The sequence below is a fragment of the Papaver somniferum genome, chromosome 7, assembly GCF_003573695.1.
Source record: "Papaver somniferum cultivar HN1 chromosome 7, ASM357369v1, whole genome shotgun sequence".
In the NCBI taxonomy this organism is placed as follows: Eukaryota; Viridiplantae; Streptophyta; class Magnoliopsida; order Ranunculales; family Papaveraceae; genus Papaver; species Papaver somniferum.
This window is the reverse complement of record NC_039364.1, coordinates 2451857-2476343: the sequence shown is the minus strand read 5'-3', so window position 1 is coordinate 2476343 and position 24487 is coordinate 2451857. Positions and strand designations below refer to the sequence as shown.

The 24487-nt window shown below is 35.6% G+C and overlaps 1 protein-coding gene across 1 annotated transcript; it reads left to right on the top strand.

Moving 5' to 3' along the window:
- The first annotated feature begins 7305 nt into the window (after positions 1 to 7305).
- LOC113294469 (NADPH-dependent codeinone reductase 1-4) lies at positions 7306 to 9146 on the top strand. Its single transcript, XM_026542858.1, has 4 exons — positions 7306 to 7672; positions 7816 to 8059; positions 8511 to 8690; positions 8775 to 9146. Exons 1-4 carry the CDS (start codon positions 7356 to 7358, stop codon positions 8997 to 8999), a joined length of 966 nt encoding a protein of 321 aa, XP_026398643.1. The 5' UTR covers positions 7306 to 7355; the 3' UTR covers positions 9000 to 9146.
- Positions 9147 to 24487: the final 15341 nt, after the last annotated feature.

The window sequence follows — 24487 nt, the reverse complement described above, 5'->3', positions numbered from 1 at the left end:
GCTCAGTACTTAAGAGTTGCATAAACTAAATGTGAAAAATAGCCTTTATTAATGATAAATTATAAAGAAAATAACACGTGTTAATATGAAGGCTTTGCCTTATAAAGACAGGAACACGTAGTCCGCAAACTTAAGAAATCAAAGTATGAAATTAAGCAAGCTTCCAAAATATTACATATCTAAAATTCAACAAGACCACTAACGTTATTTGGTTTTGGATGACATTAATATAGATCAATGCATATACCTCAAGATCATTGGGAGAAGTTCATACTCTTGGTATTTTATGTTAAGACTTACTACCTATGAGTAGTGATCTTGACTTTACGCATGTCCCTGTATTTTTAGAAATAAAGGATATAAATGAAGCTTACCATGTGATAATAGATATCATATAGATTACTAAAGCTCTCATATAAAGCATACATCAAATATTCAAAGAATTTTGAGATAATAACATATTAAAGAAATTGTTTTTCATGTTGGATGTAAGATATAAACTTAATCTTCATTATGTCTTTATTTTGATATGGAACATATAACAAGTTGTTGATATGTTAGCTAAATGCCTGAATCGAAGAACAAATAACAGGAAAGCTATCAAGAATTTTGAGGTACTAATCTTTCTTTATGTCTTAGAATTAGTTACCCAACTCAGTTAAAATATGACTGGGTTTTTCAAACATTATTTTTGGAATATGTATGGATTCTATAAAGGAAGAATCCATTAATACTAGTCCCATAATTAATTAAGTTTGAATATTTATGACTGTGACACTTAGAGACTTAAGGTTTGTCTTTACATTGATGAAATTTATCGTCTTAGCTTTGCAGCATTAAAGCACGATATGATACAAAAGGAACAAAACACGTGAACCTTGAGTATATATGCGTGAATCAAGAACTTCAGAAACAATAGTTTTTCATGTATCAGTTAATCACAATTACATTAAGAAATGAACTTATTGAAAAAATACATTTTAAGACCTCTCAAGAAAAGATTAAAATCTTAGGTCTGTGGGAGTAATTGATTATTGAATTCAGCTAATTTATGTGCCTGTTTTTTTCACACTTAGTGAGCTCTTATTAATGTCGTTCTGAATTATTTCTGTATCCATGCTTAGTATACACTTATGTAAACGGATGAATGTTAACAGAAATTGTCTTTATTTTGAAGACATCACCGGACCATTATGATATCCCAATTTAAGGCCTAGTTAAGTAAGTTATTTGTGTTGTGGTACATGGAAGGGAACATGTTGATAATAAGACAACGTGCAACCGCTATGACTCGCATAGATAGCTTATTTGGCCAAGGCATTACGTTAACCATTAAATTTTGTTAGTAATTACGCGGGCCTTATGTTTTTATACGATTAACCGTTAAATAAATTATCACATGGACCAGTGGGAGAATGTAAGAATATTTCTACACATAGAAGTATTCCCTTGGGCCACGTAATAATTTTGGTTAATTATAGAAGTATTCCTAATATCTCTTCTTTGATGGACGGTCGAGATCTAATGCTATTAGTTAAACCCTAGGAACTTGGTCCTCCTTCTGCCTATATGAGGAACACAATAGCCATCGGTATTGGGTTCGAGAATTTTACTATTCAAAACATAAAAGGTGAAGAAGGAGAAATCAAGACCTCCACAAGGTATTACCGATCGATGCTTCAAAATAATCGTTGTACCATGGATTAGCGCTACAAGGTATTCTTCATAAACCCTATTAGTATATTATTGTGTGATAATCATGAAATTCAATGATCCTAATTAATTATTTATAAAATTAAATCTTACAGAACTTTCATAAATTAGTCCTTAATAAATTGATTACTTTGTTGAGATAATAAAATTTTGAGTTATTTTGTAAAAGGGTCGTATCTTTTTTGTTATATTAGGGTCTGGGTCGCAAAACATGCCGTTTATGCGTTTGGGTCGTTGACTAACCAAAGACCATTAGAAAAACCGTTGGCTGACTTTTCAAATTTTTATAGACACCCTGACCATTAGTTGACTATGATGACCGATTGAGTCATTTCGGTCATTTCAGCAACATACCGATTAGGACTTGAATGGCAAAACATCTTGGAAGAAATGGACTATTAGTGGGCATGAACTCCACCTACTTGAATACGCAGCAAGCTGCCCCCTTGCTGACCCATCGAGCCTTATTCCCCAATACAAAGATAGAACATCTTCTCTAAGAACTAAAACCAAATACGTTATGTGCATCTGTGAAACCTTTATCAATCTTCAAAAATTTGGACATCTCCCTTATCAATTTATCAGTTTCCTAACAAGATTAGATCAACTTGAACGAAATCTGTTCAAAATTACAGATATAAAAGTAAAAACCAATTGCCTGACAAAATTACATTAACCATTATCCATCTAATTCCAAAATATCACAGATTCATTCATATCAACTGGAAGCGACAGACAAGAAAGTTCTTACCCATTTTTTTTTTAAGAAGTCAACCTCTCAATTTTCTTCATGAACTCCTACAGTTCTGATCTATTCTTCTATTCAAGAAAGTTCCATTGGTTCCAGCTTCAATTATTTTGAGTAGTATAAAACCTCTTTTAATTAGTTGGGTTTGGAGATGGTTCTCGAAACTCATAGGTGAGGTTATTAGCAAGATAGGTTGAGAATCTTGAGATTTAACCCAAGCTAACTGTAATTATAAGTATACCAACTCAAAATATATCGGATCATGTATTAAATGGGTCGGTAAGTTAAACCCGGTTATGTGATAACTGAAGTTAGGATATTATGTCCTTTACCTATTTTACAAGGATATTTTTAGTAAACAGTCAAAATTAGTCAATGACCCAAACGCATCAACGACATGTTTTACGAACCAGACCTTAATATGACAAAAAGATATGACCCTTTTATAAAATATCTCTAAAATTTTATGGTTCCAACTATCCTTGCATAATCTAAACTTTAGTTCGATAAATTAATAACTTTGAAAAAATAATAGGGTTAATTGAGTTTTGGTACTTATATTTCGTCCAAAGTTAGTCTTTGGTCTAACTTTTGTCCAACTTAGTAGTTGGTACTTGGAAATAACGTTGACCCAGGTTGACTTAGTTATTTCTTGACTTCCGGTTAATAAATTTTTAATAAATCAAATAAAATCTATTTAAAAAACGAGTTTATCATAATACCCTTTACTTTAGTAATATTTACATAATAGCCTTTTACTGTGCATACACTCTTGAATACTTCTCTTGTTAATTGTCGTCCCCAACATCATACAGCCACCCCTACTAAACAGAGCAAGACAAAATACCACCATCTATGATTTGGAAAAACATCTCATTTAATTCAAAATTCTCCCATGTCCAACCAATCATTTTCCTAATCAACCCACTTCCAACACCTGAGATGAAGAAATTAGTCTCATTTGCGAAGCAAAAACTTCCATTGAAGCAACAAATCCCTTGCTTTCCAAATTTTTTTTTTTTTTTTTAAATTAAATTTGTGAAAAGCGTTAGTGGTAGTGGTGATGCCGGAAGAGGTGGAGTTTTGGTAGTGCTGGTAGATCGATATCGGATGATAAGAATAACGAAGAGGAATCACTACCGTCGGCTGATCCATCTTTTGATTTTGTCTATGGGTTTATTCAATTTTTGCCCAAATTAAAAATTAGGGTTCCAATTTAATTTTACTGCGAATTACTTTCATATTGATTGGGAGACTGTTCTTTGTACTATATACTTCAATTTCTTCTCAAATGATACTGAATCATAAATTTCTTCTAAAGCTTATCATTCACATCGTTACTTGCAGTATTAATAAAAGCCCCCTTTTCTTCTCATTTTCTTGAACACCCACAGCAACCATACAACTTAAGATAAATCTCTTAATTCTACTACTTCTATAATATTATTGTTATTATTTGAAGATGGAGATCTATTAGGAAATAATATAGGAGACTATAATTAGGAGATATAATTTAGGTTAGTTGGAGTTATACTTCAAGAGAGTTCTAGAAGAGTTCTATTTTAGAGTTTGGTTTATGTTAGGAAAGTGTCTGTGTTTAGAGTTTGATCTTAGTTAGGAAAGTGCCTTGAGTGGTCGTCAAGTTTGTGAACAATATAAATAGGCTGTTGAGCCATGAAAGTTGACATACCGAATTATTATCAATGTAGACTTTAATGCTTCGGCGTTTATACTCTCATCTCTCTTGCTCGATCCTTAACATGGTATCAGAGCAAGGTAAGAGAAAGAGAGGGGAGAGGGAGATTGTCAGATAGATTCGTTTAAAGAAAAATTGTGAGAAGTTCGAAGGTGCTGCGTTGGAGTTCTTAATGTTCGTGAAGGATTTGTTCGTCCGAGTCTTAAAAAAAAAAGTGAGGTTGTCATCTGTTGTGAAGCAAAATAGAGAAGATTGCAGTAACGGTGTTGGTAACTGTTCAACAAAGATCGAATCTGTTGATTCGCAATCAACACAGAAAACGAAAGGGGTTTTCCTGTTGTTTTTTTTCCGTGAAGCAGACGAGAAAGTTTTTATAGTTTTCAGGGAAAAACTAATGTCGTGCATGCTATGGTTACAATATTTTAGTTTCCTAGGGTTATAACCCGAGTTCGAAGATGAATGGTCGGAAAAAAGAAGAAGCTAATATTCACGAATGATTTAGGAGAGCCGGAGTTCACTCGTTGCTCCTCCCGGACTCGTTGCGGTCAGTTCTGGTGGTTCATGGAAGTGATGCTATCGAAGCATGTGATGGATAAAATCAAGACAAGCTCGAGCTGGTTTGGAACTGGAGAGAGCTTGAAGACGTTAGAAGCTAAAGAAGATGGTGCTGCAGCTCGGGGTTGGATCTGATGATGAAGCTGCGATGTTGATTATCGAAACTGTTGGGAACTCGAGCTGTGGTGATGATATGAAGCTCTCTGCCAATGTTAGTGACGAGACTGAGCGAAAAATTAATCGTGGTGCTCGAGTCTGGGGTGGTAAGTGATGGAGTCTTGCCGGTGAGGATAAACTGATGTCATTGCTTCTCGATGATGAAGATGGTGGTTAGTGTCTCTCGGCGTTAAATTACAGTTGATGGTGATGGTTTGAGAAGAGCTTGTGGAGGAACAGAGGATGGAGAGCTCGATGTTTGCTGTGATGAAGCTCGGGTTAAGAAACATACATGGCGATGAAGGGATGACGTAGTGAGAAGTGGTCGCTGCTGTTTGTGAAGTGAGAGAAGCTCGAGTCTGCAATGAGGTTTTGCCATTAGTTCTTGCTGGTGAAGACAGGATGATGGAGGTGCTAGAAGACTTGGGTCGTGATTAAAATCAAGTTAAACAGCTCAGAGATGTTGCTGCCATGATCAAGGGTTGAGGTTTGATGGAACAAGAGAAGAAGAAACAACATTCATGTTGTGAAGATAAAAAAAAAGAGAAAAAAATAAAAAGAACAATCACCAAGAGGTGATGAGAAAAAGAATAAAAATATTAGGTTAAAATTCTATGAGTTGTCGAGAGAGTACACAAAGTATTCTATCGAAGAAACCAAGAGTACAAGAAGGTTTCTACCGAAGAAACGAAGGGGACCGCAATGTCCTTAAACTACGATTGGGACCGAAATGTCCTTAAACTACGAAGATAGGACCGCAATGTCCTTAAACTATGAATGAGACCGAAATGTCTTTAAACTACGAAGATGGGGACCGAAACGTCCTTAAACTACGAAGAGGACCGCAATGTCTATAAACTACGAAGAAGACCGTAATGTCCCTAAACTTCCGAAGAGGACCGAAAGATGTCCTTAAACTACGAAGAGGACCGAAACGTCCTTAAACTACGATCTGAAGAATTTTTTTTTTTCGCAAAAGCGTTGAAAAGAAAAAGAAGAAAAATTTCTTTTGTCCAAGATGGGCATTCGTGATCTACATGCTCCATCTTGAGGGAGGGTATTAAGAAATAATATAGGAGACTATAATTAGGAGATATAATTTAGGTTAGTTGGAGTTATACTTCAAGAGAGTTCTAGAAGAGTTCTATTTTAGAGTTTGGTTTATGTTAGGAAAGTGTTTGTGTTTAGAGTTTGATCTTAGTTAGGAAAGTGCCTTGAGTGGTCGTCAAGTTTGTGAACAATATAAATAGGCTGTTGAGCCATGAAAGTTGACATACCGAATTATTATCAATGTAGACTTTAATGCTTCGGCGTTTATACTCTCCTCTTTCTTGCTCGATCCTTAACAAGATCCATTAACATCGAGTGATGAAGATCTAGAATATAAACTAATATTTTAATTTACATCTGTTAATCTAACCATTACTACTTCTTCTCTTAAAGTCTGCTTAATGTTCCTGATATTCGAATTAATTTTATGTTTAATGGGTTCATCAACGGAGTTGCAGAGTGGTGGAGGCGGAAGAAGATGGGTTCATCAACGAGGTTACCTGCAGAGTAGTGGTGTCCTGGTGGATATCTTGAATCAGGGATATATTTGTAAACTCATAAAATTAAAATTAATTAAAATCTGGTCAGTGACCAAACACTACTGTTGGAAAAAATGTGAGTACTAAACACCAATTAACCCAAAATAATAACAATTTCTGATCTTGAGGTGTACATATGTGTACCCAAATTATAACTAATTTCTACGATCAAGAAACTCATTTAAAAATCATGGAGTTAAAAAGGAACACTTTTGATATTACTGTAGGTTTTGCTTATCTAGTTTAGATAAGTATTAAACTCATGATTAATTTTTCCAATCTTACTAATTATTTTTTCTTAAAATTTACATATGTATTTGATTTTAATTAACTTTTTTCCCCCTGTTTAGGAATGATTATAGTAATTTATATACTAACTAATTGTCCAAATCATTAATACCAGTTCTTTAAAAGTGAATAGTTGGTACTTAAATAACTGTTTGTTTCCAAGCAGATTTTTATCATCTAGCTTTGAATATATTCCTCAGAATGGCACTTAACCTTATGAACATTAGGTTGTGGCAACTAACAGTCACGAGAGTCTTCATCAAAGAACTGCTACACTCTTTTTCCTTTTCAACTAACGAAACAAACAACCACCTTGATTACAAATTAGTGGCAGTAGGGAATTAGTTGGAAATAGCGTAGTACTCTAACAGTAACAGTGGATGTGATTTTAGTGGAGAGAAATCAAAATAATTGCTGCTTTTTTTCTCCACTAAAATCACACACACTTTAGACAAAGTTCAATAGTATAAAATTTCGCTTAAAGGTAGTAAAGCTGGGTACCCCATTTTTTAACTTAGCTTTTATCAACTTTAGGTGTATCCAACTATATATATATAGAGAGAGATAGAGATGACGACCAGCAGTTAGTCTCCGAGAAATAGAAAGAAAAATGGAGAGTAATGGTGTACCTATGATCACTCTCAGTTCCGGCATTCGGATGCCTGCTTTAGGTATGGGAACAGCTGAAACAATGGTAAAAGGAACAGAAAGAGAGAAATTGGCGTTTTTGAAAGCGATAGAGGTCGGTTACAGACACTTCGATACAGCTGCTGCATACCAAAGTGAAGAGTGTCTTGGTGAAGCTATAGCTGAAGCACTTCAACTTGGTTTAATAAAATCTCGAGATGAACTCTTCATCACTTCCAAGCTCTGGTGCGCTGATGCTCACGCTGATCTTGTCCTCCCTGCTCTTCAGAATTCTCTGAGGTAAAAATATTTTGGTGCAAATCGAACCTATCTAAGGCTTATGTACATAGGCACCACAACCTGGACTGAGTTCTTAAACATCTATATATAAAACTACAGAATATTAAAATTGATATTAATTCATCTTGTTTTGTGTCATATAGGAATCTCAAATTGGAGTATCTTGATCTATATTTGATACACCATCCGGTAAGCTTGAAGCCAGGGAAATTTGTTAACGAAATACCAAAGGATCATATTCTTCCAATGGACTACAAAACTGTATGGGCAGCCATGGAAGAGTGTCAGACCCTTGGCTTCACTAGGGCAATCGGTGTCAGTAATTTCTCATGCAAAAAGCTTCAAGAGTTGATGGCAGCAGCCAAGATCCCTCCAGTTGTGAATCAAGTGAGTACAAATTGTTCCTTAATTCTTACTACAACGTTTGGATAAAAATTAGTGGTTGCCTTGTTCGACCTTTGACGATAGTTAATGCCCATTTTTTCGAATATTATAAACACCCTCCATTTTAGTTGACCTTGTATAAATATCCCCGGAGTAAAAAAATAATATTTTTTGATATCAACTTAAGACAGTTGTTTCCATTTTTGGAGTCAAGTTGAGACAATTGCTTCCACTATTGGAGTCAACTTGTATTAAGTTGGATCCGGGAATAAGTTGTGCTAACTGCTTCCACTTTTAGAAGATATGGGTATTTAAAAGTTGAATAAGGGCATAATCAGAGGGTTAGATTTTAAAGCCTATTTAAATAGGTTGCCTATCAAATTACCACCATTTGACAAGCATTTAGCCCGTATTCGCATTAGAAATCTTACAATGTTGATTGCTTACGATTAAGGTGGAGATGAGCCCTACTTTACATCAAAAAAATCTGAGGGAATATTGCAAGGCCAATAATATCATGATCACTGCACACTCGGTTTTGGGAGCCATAGGTGCTCCATGGGGCAGCAATGCAGTTATGGATTCTAAGGTGCTTCACCAGATTGCTGTGGCAAGAGGAAAATCTGTTGCCCAGGTTGGTTGTACTCTCCTCTTCCAATCACATGTATAATGAACTTCTTAGTTTAACTTATATTTGTGTTATATTTCGTCTGTTCAGGTTAGTATGAGATGGGTTTACCAGCAAGGCGCGAGTCTAGTGGTGAAAAGTTTCAATGAAGGGAGGATGAAGGAAAACCTTAAGATATTTGATTGGGAACTAACGGCAGAAGATATGGAAAAGATCAGTGAGATTCCGCAATCTAGAACAAGCTCTGCTGATTTCTTGTTATCACCGACTGGACCTTTCAAAACTGAAGAAGAGTTCTGGGATGAGAAGGATTGAAACATCAATTATATATAGTTGATAAGAAAAGACTCTTAAAAAAATAATCTGTTTCTCCGTCCGTTTTTAAATAAAAAAAGATATCATCATCTTTTTAATTTCGTGTATTTTCAAGTTGAAATAAAAAATAATATCTTTTCTCGGAAATGAATAGAGTAAGCTAAAAGTGTAAGCTATAATTCGAGATGAAGAAAAGGCAATGAAAGTGTAACTAATATTAATAAACTAGCGCTACACAAATGCGCGGGATTACTGAATTGGTTCGACTGGAAATTCTGACATTCAAATACTTAGAACAGATACCAACTTTTAATTTAGAAGAAGTAGGAAATACCATTAGTGGTAATAGTGAATTAGCTGGAAACAGCGTAGTACTGGAGAGAAATCAAAATAATTGCTGCTTTTCTCTCCACTAAAATCGGATACACTTTAGACAATTCACTCCACTAAGGGTCCGGTTGGCATGGATGTAGTACAAGGATGTAGTGCATTCAACGGTGTAGTCAAGGGCTGCATTCCGTTTAGACATGTTTGGAAAATGCATGAATAGGAACTACAGGTAGTCCATACTTCCTCCAATGGGCGTAGTTGAATACCGACCTCAAAAGGTCTGCATTGAATGTTGCCTTCTATTGCAACTTCTAACTACCCCGTTTGAAAAATTTTGACCATTTTATTCATTTTTCATATTCTTCTTTTGGGAGAGTTGGTGTTCTTATTTTCAGATTTTCTTCAATAGCTCAGATCATTGATAATCACTGATTAGCAAAAAAAAAATCATTGTTAGTCACTCTCCTTCCGTTGCTCTTTATTAATAAACCCTTCATCAAAACCTTCGAAACCCAACTTTTCATTCCCAGTTGAGCAATCAATCCTCTAATCCGCATCTACAAAGTCCGAAGTAGCCCTAGTTTCAAAAGCTCTGGCTTTCCCTTGGAGCAATTTATGGGAACACAAGAAGAAAATTTGTAGTGATTATTTGTTAATTCCAATCGGAAAACGAAGAATTGAAGAAGTATTAGATGAAAACTTGAGTTAAAGATTGCAAAGAGAGAAAACTGGGAAGTTTATTGGGTTCACATGTGATTGTGGGGCGAGGAAAAATTGAAGCTTCCGTTACTAAATTCATGGTGATAGTCAACTATTTTAACAACAGATAAGAAATCAAAATAGTTATTGATGTTTCCGTAAGTACTTGATCTGTTTTTCATTCATCTCTATCCTTGTTTGGTTTATTGATAACATCATATCTATTTTTATTGCATCAGATCTATTTTTCTTTTTCAATCATAGATCAAACAGATTTTGACATGATCTAATACTTGCGTCGATTAATTTTAATGGTGATTCCAAAACTAAATGAAACCTGTTTAATGTTTTGCAAGATCAACTAAGATTTTAGAAAGGAAATAATTGTAGGTTACTCTTATAACGTGCCAAACGCCATCAGTTTTAATACATGTAGTCGAATGCAGTGTTGTAGAACTGCCTACAGTTCAATTACCTTGTAATGGAAAAAAACTGTGTGCCAAGCGGACCCTAAAATCATATACACTTTAGACCAAGTTCAATAGTATGGAATATAAAACTTCGCTTAAAGGTAGTAAAGCTGGCAGCTGGGTACCCCTTTTTTTAACTTAGCTTTTATCAACGTTAGGTGTATCCAACAATATATACATAGATAGGGAGATTGAGACGCCACCGGCAGTTAGTCCTGGAGAAATAAAAAGAAAGATGGAAAGTAATTTTCTTTTTTTTCTTTTTTTGAAATAGGAGATTCATTAAAACAAAGACGAACTGTACAAAGATTACAAATTACATAAGCTTGGAAAAACTTAGAAGCAGATTGCACTCGAGACACAGAGTCATCACTCAAGCAACCAAATTCAAGGTGGCTGCCATATAAACAAATTATTCCAACCGGATCCAGCTGCTAAAGCATGTATCAATGAAGCAAATAGAATAGCTCATTTCAGCGGTAATTTTTTGGGTTTCTTTTTTATTCATAGATTAGGCAATCAAGTAGCGGATATTTTCACCAAGTCTATTAGGCCTTTGAACTCAATTATTGAATGGGGAACTTCTCCACTTGTTTGTATTATGAAACATCTTCTAATAGATAAATCTAATATTGGGAACTCTCACAATCCCATATTAGATGGCTCTACACCTTATGCAACCGTGACTCTTCATAGTATTAGTCTTTTTAATGCAGTATCTTATTTACAAAAAAAAAAAATTGATTTGAAGAATTGATGACCAAAACACAAGAAACACATGCAAATTTGAATGGTGGGAGCACGAGAAATATTTTAAAGAAAACATCCAGGAAATAACACTATTTGTTTGGATTATAGAAAGGTAGTGCTATTCAACTTCCTCTTTTCCACCTGACCACCTTCCTATTCACCTCCCTACAATTAAAACTCCACATCTGAGAATAGTGAACTCCACATGTACCTGAATGTGAATCTAAATCTAGATGTGCAGTTTAGATTATAGGGAGGTGAAAAAGAGGAAGGTGAATATCATCCGATTATAGAATGTATACCAATCGCAGTAAAATAAAAATGATTCGGAAAGAACAATTTAATTTTTTATAAAGTGCAGCTTTGTAGTATCCATTAATTTTTTATATCTCTTTTCTCTCCTCTTTAAATCCATTATGGACTAGATCTGAGCAGATTTCTTTACTATTTTTTTTTCCTTAGGTAACTAGTAGTTAGGTTAGATTTGTTTAAGTTTTTGTTTCAATCTCCATTGTTTTTAGGAGATTTTTATGGTGTTTTTGTGGATTTTTTGTTTTTTTGTTTATGTCTTCTCCTTCATGGAGATTCTCTATGCGCTCTCACGGCGTTTCTTTATGATCTAAATGGAGATTTTTGGTGGAAGTTCAAGTCGTATGATCAAGATTCAAAACTTTGGGTATATATTTTTATGAGAAGATCTCTTTTTCAAAAAGAAAAATCCTATCAAAATGGTTGGATCATTACCCCAAAACCATTCTTTCAATCTTCGGATTTCTTGGTACTCTTGTTGATAGTTCCTTACTTCTCTTCACGGGTTACTCTTTGTTAGTACCTTTTAATCGTATTTTGATCTTTCATCTCGATGTTATTGAAGTCCATGTAATCCCTATCTCATCATGAAATTTTTTTTATAAAATGTTTTAAAATTATTATATTATCTTTCCCAATAAAAAAAAGAAGAATATTATATTGTCCGACTTTTGCTTGTTCTTTATTTAGTATCCTAATCTGTACCCACTTTCATAATCTGTATCAAGAACGAATGGTGAGGGAGGACACATCCTCAGATTTTCTTCAACTAAAATTAAAAAAATAATTAACGATTTATTACCTAGGCCAAAAGAGTTGCTGAATCAACACAGAATGATTGGTTTGATTTGTGATAAACTAATTCTTCATAGTTTGAAAAGGAAGATTTAGAATAACAAAGGATATTTTGAGTCAGATGAGATAAATACTTTTGTTTTTGGACTAATTAAACTAGGATTATCTGGGAATGATTCTTTGCAGTGAGGCGCTTGTCACATAACTGAAATTGCCTAGGAGCTCACTCGATGAATTTGGAAGATGGAATTAGAGCTATTGGGCTATTAGCTATTCTTTCATGATGATGGAAATCAATTACAGTGCATTTAAAGTACTAGCATCGGTTGTTGAGTGAGTAAATGTAAAATGTGAACACACTTTTAGGTTTATAAACAGGACCGTCTTACAGTTTCGGAGTACTCTAGGCGAACTTAAATTTTGAGGTCTTTTTATACGTTATTAAGTCAAGAACCTAGAAATTTTTTTAATTTTCGAGATAAGTTTGCATACTACTAAAAGCAGTAATTTAAATTTAGCTTGGCGGTCGAAGTCCGTTGATTTTGTTTTTCCCAGTATTTTAGGTTAGATTTCGGGTCGTATACTTCTAATTTCGGATAATTAAAGTCTTTGGTTTGCCGAGTTTAATTAAGAGAAAGTAAGGTTGGTTTACACATGGAATTAGTATTCTTGACGCGGCTGAAGTCATATATTGCATAGTGAAATACAGGGCCGGCCCTGGGACGAAGTGCCCAAAGATGAACTTTGGGCAACAAAAATTTGGGGGGAGCAAAAATTTTTTTGTCCAGTTGTTTATATCACGACACGTTGGGATTATTGGATCTCTGTTTGAAAACGAAAGTGAATACATGCTGGTATTCTTGTAATATTAGACATTCATAGGGGCATTAAATTAAACAATTGAATAGGTAGACAATTAAGTACAACACGTTTCTTTTCTTTTGGCCATTCATGCGTTTTTTAGCTTCAACCTTTAGTCTGCTTTTCGGAGTTCTCTTCTAATTGAGACCAAAGGGAAAAAAGCCAGTAAGATAGAAATTAGGGCTCGCATCCGTTCCTCTAACTAATTATTAATCACCAATCCTATTTTGATTAATTGATTATCCTTTTTCTTTTGTTTAAATTTAATTTAGGGCATAAATTAAATTATTAATTATAATTATATTTTTAGGGCATCTATTAATTAAATTATCTAACAATTTTTGCGTGTGTGTAGCCTGTACAGGGGCATCATTTCATAAATTAACTTCAGCGCATCAATATGTCAGGGCGGGGCTTGAGATTGATATCTCCGATATGCAAGATATAAAAGTAGTCACAAACATCTTCGTCTCTTCGTTAGTGATTCCACAATATCTTCTTTCGCCATGTCGACTAAGATTATTGTGAGGTGATTGATAATACTAGGATGTTCTTCGGGAATATAAGACCGGGTTATCAATTGGTTCCTGTTCACTTTGATTTATCAAAAGACAGAACAAAACTCGTAGGTATATTTGTGGGAGATGGATTTATCTATCTCTTAGCTGTCATCTACTATGTAAGATCTTATATAAAGAGGAGAAGTTATTACCTGTGGGAAGAGTTCTTTTAGTGAGTATTAGACAAGAAATCAGAAGAGAGAAAATAAATCTAGGAGCAAATAAGATTGTTGTAATACTTGTATCCATCTTGTAAACCGAATTAAGTCTTGAGAATCAATGAAGAGTTTGATGATGATTACCTAATATTGACTATAGTTATAGTGGAATGTGGTTGTTAGGAAACTTGCAACTACAATGTGATTTGCTGAAGAAAATTTATGACGTAAATTGCGTAACTATAGACGCTCCTGTCCAACTAGTGTTAAATGAGTTAAAGATATATTCTGTCGCAGCTAATAGATTCTGTTGTTCAAGATGCCCAGGAACGGCCTAAAGCAGAGTATAACAAAAGGATTTAAATAGGTATTGAATTTGTCATAGAAGAATACGTAATACTAATGAAGTATCAACTTCAGAGACTTGATCAGATCAATTCCTTCAGTTTTGGAGAATACCGTTTCTACTTATGATGTTTTAAACTTGTAAACTACACCAAGACTACGACTACTTCCGCATCAAACAGTCTGACAAATTCTTAAATTTGAGCACATATAAATAGGAACCACAAATGAAAGAAATAAGATCAACTCAAGAGAAGGACTAGCTAGGATTAAAGAGAGGATAAAATGGAAACAGGAATTACTATTCTTCGAATTATACTTGGCCTTTTATTTTGGGCACTTGTGATAACAACAATTGTATGTTGCTGCCTCAAGATGAATAATAACCAACCGCCTGGCACAATACCCATTATTGCTCCTAATAGTACTGTGAACACGTAAATCACGAAGGAATCTGTATGTTCACAAACAATGTTCGCATTCTATACACATGCTCGCACTGATGAGACGATTGTATTGTTTCCTTGGCTCAAAACCTTCGGGTTTATCATTGCCTCGTCTAATATCATCACCAGAGGCGTTCACATAGAGGAAGATAAATAAAACGAAGTGTAAAAATAATACTCGTGGAGTATGAAATGGATGTAAAGTGCTGAAATGTAAATAAGACTGGGTTTACGTGGTTCAGCACTAAGGCCTACATCCACGGGGTTGTCGTTTTCACTATGCATTTGATGATTACAGAGGTAGTCGAATGACTTTGGAGTTTACATAGGTCTGCGAATTTTAAAAGGTAAACTTACACTAACAATTCTTCTCTCTCGACTTCTCTCTGAACCTCTCTCTCTTTTTCCATCCCCTCTCTCTTGGTGGAGATGGGGTATTTATAGGGTTAGAGTGTGGGACCCGTTTCTGAGAGCCGTTGGAACCTTATCTTCTTATGCTTTGTGTCCATCACGCAGGGATCTTCGTTCATTGCTTGATCACGCAGAGTCATCCTCGTTCGTTCCACGGGTTGATCGACACGTACACTGCTCAGAGTGTTTAATGCGGGTAGTTGAGACGCATGCTTGTGTCAGACAAGTGTCTTCTGCCCCTGTCACGTCCATGTCAGTCAACCTTCTCTTCACTATTGATCTTGGCTTCTTTTGGGGATGAGATAAAGCAACTCTTCGGGAGTTATTTGGTGCTCGGCAGTACACCGTGCTTTTGGTACATCCTTTAACTTCTGCCCTTGGATTTGTTTGGGCGAAGATCCGACGTCGACGGGATGGGCTTCTTGGCTGTGGGTGTGTGTCATCATGTTTTGATGACTTGGTCCGCATGCTCTCCACGTGTCTTCTCACATACACGTGTTTGATGATGAAATATGTACACACAAGTACAGAAGAGCAACGTAGAGATGGAGTGGGTGCAGCTGGCACCACCGTATAGCTAGCTGCCTCTGGCTGTAGTGGGGGTGATGTTTGGGTGGTTGCCGTGGTTGTAGCAGTTGTGGTTGCGGTGTATGAGATTGAGTGGCTTCGGTGATATGTGTGGTTATAGAAGAACAGATGCTTAAAAAATAATTTAAGATGTGCAAGTAAGTTAGTCGGCCTTCGGGTTAGCATAGCTATTGAATGTAAAAACGATAAATACTCCATGTAATTAACCGTTTTTTTATTTATATTGGCTTATTAATTTCCTTGGTTGTATTTCAAATATTACTCAATTGTCTTCACAACACTTATATTTTCAAACAAAAAATTTGTCACATGTAATCGTTGCAGTCGTCTTGATTGCTGGTGAAGCATTTCATTTCCTTTTTATATGTCATTGCCATGTTTCCAATAAAAGAATCTCTTTAGGCTAATTAACAAAATTGAGTTACTAACTCTAAATGGTTACCGGACGTTAGTATGACTAATCCCTGGAGAGCTCCATGATCGTGAATCCAAGATTAATGTTGCACCTCACTAATCCCATGGGGCAGGTTAAAACCATTGACCTTCCTATCCATATACCTAACCTGTCCAAATTAAAGTACTGTATTTATTATTAGATGGCCATCAGGTGAGTGTCAAACCATTTGACTGTCCTTCTGATGGTTAATGCCTATATCGGTATCAATATATACCACCACCGCTCACGAACTTCAGATTGACAATCTTTAACACTTTGAAAAGAATTTAGGTGCTTTAACTCTTCGATCCCACGCTCTCTTCCGCAGCAAGTAAGAGATTCTACTTTTTTAAGGCAGGTTAGCTAGGGTTTCTGTACCTATAGGTATTGCACAAACTCAGCCTCGGAACCACAATTTAAGGAAATAAGATATATTCAAGAGAATATCTAGGAGGATTAAAGAGAGGATAAATTTGAAGTTCCATTTATTGCAACTGTAACACAAGAGGGTTTCTTCTGTTACAATTATTCTGATCTTCGATTGTCTTAGTTAGCTGCTGAGATATTCTGTGTGGTCATTTCGAAGACGCCAAGTGTAGCTCGGTCTGACTGGGGAATTAGAGTTCTCAACGGTGAACAAGTCAAATATGCTGCTTTGGATGCTTGTTCTTGTTTTGGAATTATAAAGAAGTTGTCAACTGATCATGAAAAATATTCACAAAATGGGTTAAAAAGACCAAAATCAACAATTCCTGTGTGAAAAGGACATTTAGATTTTGATACAGTTTAAATGGACAAAAATGTAAAAATTGCTAGGATGTAATCAGTTTCATCCTACCCATTTTCAAATATTTTTTTTTTTTTTTTTTAATTTACATCAGGATGCATCCAGTTTCATCATTGTTATTTTTTAAGTTTAAGTCAGGATGAATCCAGTTTCATCCTTGTTATTTTTTTGGTGTCCATTTCACCCATACTAATTTTTAGTCGTCCATTTGAACCATGTTTTAAAAATATTTGGACAAATGACCGATTTTCCGAAAAATATTCATTCATGCGTTTGAGGTTCTTGTAAGATTGCTTGGCAGAATATCATGACTAGACGTTCTTGGCGAGCTAGTGCTAGATAAGTAAAGAGTTAAATTGTTTTCTAGCTAATAGATTCTGTTGTTCTCTAAAATATCAACTTTAGAGACTTGATCAAATCAATTCCTTCCATTTTTGGAGAATACCGTTTCTACTTGAGATGTTTTAAACTTGTCAACTACACCAATGCTACGACTACTCCCGCGTCGAACAGTCTGAAACATTCTTAAATTTGAGAATACAAATAGTGACCACCAGTGAAAGAAATAAGATATCAACTACAACTAAGGATTAAAAAGAGGATAAAAATGGAAGGAATAGGTTCGTTGTTTCAATTATATTTAACCTTATATTTTGGGCAGCTGTGATTGCAGCAATTGTATGTTGCTGCCGCAGGATGCAAGAAAACCAATCGCGTGGTACTATACCTATTACTGCTCCTACTAGTACAGAGCGTAATAGCGATGGAACCGCTGCAGCTTCCACCCATGTATAGCTGCCGGTGGGTGTGGTGAGGGGTGAAAGTAGCAGGGCCAGGGGTCGTTGCGCTGGGTGTGGCAGCAGTTGCAGTTGCGGTGCATGAGATTGAGTGCTTGTTGATGTGTGGTTATAGAAAATTCCATTAAAGATTGGCGTGTTACGCGTGTAAATTATAAGTTGGCCTTCTGTTAGCTAGCTTATTAGTGTTTGGTTGTACATATAATGTAATCTTGATAACGATGATATGATAAGTTATATTAACTAATAAATCTTCTTTATCTTCTCTATAATACAACAAGTTCATCTTCTTAATTTTGCAACCAACTAATTTCACGTACATACAGTAATCTTACATGTCATTTTGATTCTTATTGAAACATGTTATCGCCTTTTTTGCATGTCATTGTCACGTCCCCAACAATTTTTTTTCCTAAGTGTAACTATTGAAATCGAGTTCAAAGTTCAATCCCAAGATTCCAACTCTATATAGCTAGTAATTTTATTTTATTTTTGGAGTGCGAATTTTCTTTCTTACATATGGAAGGCATGCAGTTGGATAAACCCAATATGGAAGCTTTAGACCCGGGAATTTCACGTATTTCCTACCCTCTCAAATTAGGATGTGGTTTTCAGACCCTCATCAAACGCCATTTCATCGTCACCATGCATCCAAGATAGACTCCCAACTTAAAAAATTACAAGGTTTAACTTAATTTGCTTTAGCATTAATATATACCACCACCGGTCCCCCGCTCACAAACTTCAGAATGAAAACTTAAACACTTAGACAGAATTTAGGTGTGCACTAACTCTTCAATCCCACTCTCTGTTTCTCAACGCATGGGATTCTAATTCCTGAAGGCAGGTTAGCTAGGGTTTCTATACCTCTAGTCATATCATCATTCCTCCACTTGATATATAGCAAGCAAGCTCGGAGACGGAACCACAATTTAAAGAAATAAACTCAAGAGAAGAACCAGGAGGATTAAAGAGAGGATATAATGGAAATCCCATTTGTCGTAACTCTACTTACCTATATATTCTGGGGGGTTGTGATAGTAGCAATTGCACTACTAATTTTCTTTTGCTGCCGTAAGAGGAATTGAAACCGATTCCGTGGCGGGATACCCAGTACCGGATGCTCCTACATACGTACTTGAGCGCATTAATTAGAGACGGAGTGGTTGCAGCTGCCACCACTGTATAGCTGCCTATCATTGCGGTGGGTGTGGCCTTCGCGGTTGCGGTCGATGAGATTGAGTGCTTTTGGTAATGTGTACAAATAAGTTCGGCCTTCTTCGGTTAGTGAGTTCGGTAGTTAGCCTGCCTAGTGATTCATTGTACAGAATATAATTACTCCATGTAATTAATTAATGTTCGTTTGTTATGTTTATAGGGGTATGGTTACGGGCTCCATACTCATAGTATGAAACCCTTTATAAAGGTGACACCTAGCGCTATCTAAATCCTCCTTTATTGAAAACGGTTAATATATAGTTAGTTTTAATAATTTCCTAATTTTTCTACCTTACCTTTTTAAACGTGTTCCCATTTGGATTAACAAGATTTTGCTTTAAATAAATATACTTATCCTAAAACATAAAGAATAAAAAAATATTTAACGATAAATATCAGTGGGATCTTAATCTAAATCCAGAGTAGGTAGTTGATCAAAATTGCAATAACTAAGATCAACCCAACGATGGTCGATGGAGCCGCACTCGGAAGGCAGTGTCGATAATGATCTATTGTACTTCCTATAATTTTATTTAGTAATCTATTTTCCTGTTTGTTTAGGCTTATTAGGGGCTTAGGCTTGTTATTGACGACATCTGCAACACTGTGTTTGATATTGTGTTTACTGAACACGTTTTAGTTGATATTATTAGTTCCAAAATCATTCATAAGTGTTAGCAATTTTCGGTTTTTATAACTAGGGGTAACAATTACAACACTAAGTATATATAATATCATAGTGAAGGAAATATATCTGACTGTAAAGAATGACCGTCAGTACGGGAACAACAACAGTTGGATTGGCTCTGATTTCTTTCTTGTGTATTGGCGCATCAATGTGGTCCTTTTTATATATGAAATGAATTTCGGTACATGATCAAAGGAGGGAAGAAAATCTTTCAGTATTACGGGTGAAATGGGGAAACTCCGGAGTACCAAAGGCAAGCATGACATCGTTATGAACATAAAGTCCCAAAATATGGAACCCCAGAAAAAGGCTGACCCAACTTAAATGAGATTTGATAGCTTCTTTCGATTAGGATTTGCTTCTCCGGGTACCAAAAGTAAGCATGACATCCTTATGAACATAAAGTCCCAAAGTATGGAATCCCAGAAAAAGGCTGACCCAACTTAAATGGGTTTTGATAGCTTCTTCATGGTCTAACATTCTTGCCAATACATTATCTTCATTATGCTCTGGATTGTAATCTCTAATGAAGAATATCGCTCCATGAACAAACGCTCCTGTCATTATAAACCCTGCGATGTATCGGTGATGAGTATTAACGCAACATATAGAATTTTATGGGTCTTTTCTAAGAAAAGAATAAGATTAGTTGCTGGGGTGGGGTAGGTCTGAGGAAAAACTGGTGAGAGAGAGAGGAGATAACTTGTTCCTTGAACAGCCCAAAAACACCTCTGAATTTTCAGCTGGATTTTAGTGAAAAGTAAAGATAGAATTCTGTATAGGAGCAAGCAAGGATATTCAATATTGTGAATTTGGGAACAAGGTAGAGATGAACCTTTGTGTCACTTGATTAATCTTCAAAAAAAAAAAATATTAGAAAGGAAATTTAAAATGGAAAAAGAGGAGGAGAAAAATAAGGAAACTGATTACCCGTGAATTATGTTTAACTTTTTTTTTACATTTTTATAATTTAATTGTGTATCAAATCCGTTAAAAAAACAGTTAATTTTACGCTGACTCTAAAAGTTTGAAAACTGGATAGCGCTGGGTGTCACCTTTATAAAGGGGATTCATACTATGTAGGGCTGCACAAAACCGAACCATAACCGAAAACCGAAACCGGAACCGAAATTTTTTAACCGAACCGAACCATAACCATATTCCTATGGTTCATTAATGGTTGTCAGTTTCAGATAACCGACAGTATCGGTTTCGGTTTAGGTTTTGAGATAAAACCGAACCAATAACCAATTGATTAAACGGTTAAAGTGACCATAAGATTAAATGATTTTAGGCCGTGGATGGGGATATTTAACCCTAATAACTTACATCAGTCGACTCGACTGAGTCTTCTCTTCTTTCGTAGATATCAGAAAGCTCTTCCACTTCCAAATCAACCGACTGTGCTTATGATTTGGAGAGGAAATTGGTTCAGGAAGCTCTTTCTCGTGATTCTTCTGATGTTGTTCAATGCAACTTCTCTTTGATTACTCCTACTTCTGGTGTCTTCCAGGTTTGATTTCTTTTCGAAACTTTGTAGATCTGGGTTTTGTTTCAGATTCCTTTAAAAACATTTTACTAGAAATGGAGGTTTGGGGGTTTTGAATCTGCTATTGAAATTACTAATTAAGTTGTTTTTTTTAATTTTTTGTTTTGTTTGATTTTTGTACCTTTATTCTTGATTTACAGGGATCTCTGCAAGTAGTTTGGTTGTGATTGTTGTCATGTTTATGTACAGATTTTGTGGGAATTTGGGGTTTTATTTGAACTGATTTTGATAAAGGTATTGCGATTGTGTATTTGTGTGTATCATTTGAAATGATTTTGATATTATGATTTTAATTATAATATTAGGGTTTGTAAAATTGAAAAAAATTGGGGATTTCAAATTAAGGTCATTTAGGTTGATTTACACAGTGGGTTTTGCTTAATTTTTAATAAATTTTACAAGTTAATTCAGATTAAATGTATGGTTTATCACATTGCAGACTTGCCTTTTGACAATGCGAGGATCCAGTTCAACACCTACTGCCTCTGTTTCTTCTAATAAGCGTCCACCTCGACCTCCACCTAATGCAAGTTCACATGGAGGTGCAAATTCAGCTGGAGGTGCAAGTGCTGCTAAAGATGCTAGTGTTGCTGGAGATGCTAGTGCAGATGGAGATGCAACTGAAGCTGGCATAAAAGTGACAGAAACATATAGAAATAAGCGTAAAACCCCTGAAGATGCAACTGAAGATGAGACAGAAGTGACAGAACCAAAGGGAAAGAAACGTTTTGATGTGTGGAACCACTTTGATATGGACCCCAAGCCTTCGAAATATGCAAAATGTCGCCACTGTAAGACAAAGATTGCAGCTCAGGGTACCAAGTATGGGACAGGTGGGATGAATAATCATTTGAAGATATGTAAAAATAAGCACAAGGAGGAAAAAGGACAACAAACTCTTGATTTTCAACCGGCTAGGCTAGGAGAAGAAGGAAAATTGGTTGCGACAACTTTTAATGAAGATGCATGTACAAAGGCAGTGATTTTATTTGTGATTTTAGATGAGCAACCATTTAGAGTGGTTGAAGGAGAAGGGTTCAAGGAACTTTGTAGGGTACTTGAATCCAGATTCAATATCCCTTCTCGTATGACCATTTCGCGGGGTGTATTAAATTTGTACGAAGCTGAAAAGGAGAAGATGAAGAACTACTTCAAGGAAAACAATGTGAGAGTTTGTCTCACCACTGACACATGGACCTCAAATGCCCAAAATAAAAGCTACATGGTTATAACTGCGCATTTTATTGATACAGATTGGAAGCTGCACAAACTGGTAATCAACTTTTTTCCAAATTTTAGGTCATTCAGGTGAGGTAATTGGGAAGATGTTAGAGGAATGTTTGTTAGATTGGGAACTTCCTGGGGTTTTTACTATTACACTTGACAATGTTAGTGCTAATGATTTAGCTATTGATTATCTAAGGGAGGATGGTCTTTTAAAGGAGCAAGTGATTAGTTCAAATGGTGTACTGAATACTAAGTTTATGCAAGTTAGATGTGATGCTCATGTGCTTGCACTTCTTGTGAATGCTGGCTTGGGAGAGTATCACATGGCTATTAAGATAGTAAGGGCAGTGGTGAAGCATGTGATGAGTTCTCCTGCTAGGTTGAGTAAGTTTATGGATTGTGTTAAACAAGAAAAGATAGATTGGAGAAAAGGTTTAGTTTTAGATGTGGATACAAGATGGAATTCCACTTACATGATGTTGGAAGCTACTTGTAGATATCAGAAAGCTTTTGAAAGGCTAGCACGGGAAGATAAGGCTTTCAAAAAGAAGTTTTGTTTCAACGAAAGATCCATCCCTCCTGTATTTTCTACTTCTACCGGTGCTAGTGATGATGTTGACATGGAAGAAGCTTGTACTATTGCTCATAACAAAGGCAAGAAGAAAGCCCCTCCTCCGCCTCCTATACATGCTCCATATATGGAAGATTGGTCCAATGCAAGATCATTTGGAAAAATTTTAAAGGTATTCTATGATTTGACTGTCAAGTTTTCTTACTGTACTCGTGTTACTTCACATGAGTTCTTGTTTAACGTAAGTGTCATTCATAGAACAATGAACACATGGGTAAAAAGTTCAGATCCATTTCTCTCTGGTGTGGGCACTAAAATGCTAGACAAGTTTAATAAGTATTGGGGAGAATATGAGAAAATGAACACTCTCATGTTCATTGATGTTTTGCTTGATCCACGTGAGAAAATGAAAGGTTTAAATTTTATTCTTGATACTTTAGATATCACGGGTCCGTCATTACGTAAACACTTATCGACTTATGTGAAAACTGATTTTCAAGAACTTTTCGAAGAGTACAAGCGTCTCTATGCAAATGATGAAAACATGTCTAGTGCCACAAGTGATTGTAATAATGTTACTCAATCTTCTGGGGTTACTGATGATGAAGATTCTGCGTATGCTAGTCTAATAGCAGAGAGAGCAAGAGAAGATGAGGAGGATGACAATGTTGAGGGGAAAACTGAGTTGGAGTTATATTTAGAGGAGAAACGTGAACCGAGAATTATCCCTACCGGTGTTCAGTTTGAAATTTTAGGTTGGTGGAGGACTAATAATACAAGGTATCCTGTATTATCACACATGGCGAGAGATATACTAGCCATACTAGTCTCTTCTGTTGCCTCGGAATCTGCCTTTAGTACTGGAAGGCGAGTTATTGATTCATATCGAAGTTCACTGCTGCCTAAGACAGTTGAGGCGTTGATTTGCACGCAAAGCTGGTTACGGACACCGGTTTATCTTGATCCAAACACCTTAGGAACTGATGAGGCCGAAGATGTTTCAGGTATTTTCTCTACTCACTTTTTTAAAATTCTGATTTGTTATTTTCTCTACTCACTGTTTGTCACTTATTGATGTAATTTCTTGCAGAATTTTTAGGTTCTCTTGCAACTTCTAAGTTCATCCGCATTGACATAGATAATTAAGAAGAAGAAGATTCAATTTTGTTATCGTGAAGTTGATTATAAATGATTTAACGAGTTAGCGGTAAGTTTCTCTAGTTTGTAGTTTTAGCAGTTGATATTTTTTTTAGAATAAAACTTAGATTTGTTTAAGCATATGCATAGCCAAGTTGAAACAATGAACTGTCAATAATGTGAGTACTCTCCTTTACGCCAAAATAGCTTAAACTCATGCCATTGCCTTTGAAGGTAGATCATCTAAGTCAACTGTTATGAATGTTCAGGGATTACTTTACTTGTAACTTCTTCAATGTCAGTACAATTCCATTGTAGTTTCATCGGTTGAGGTGACAATATAACATTCACATTAG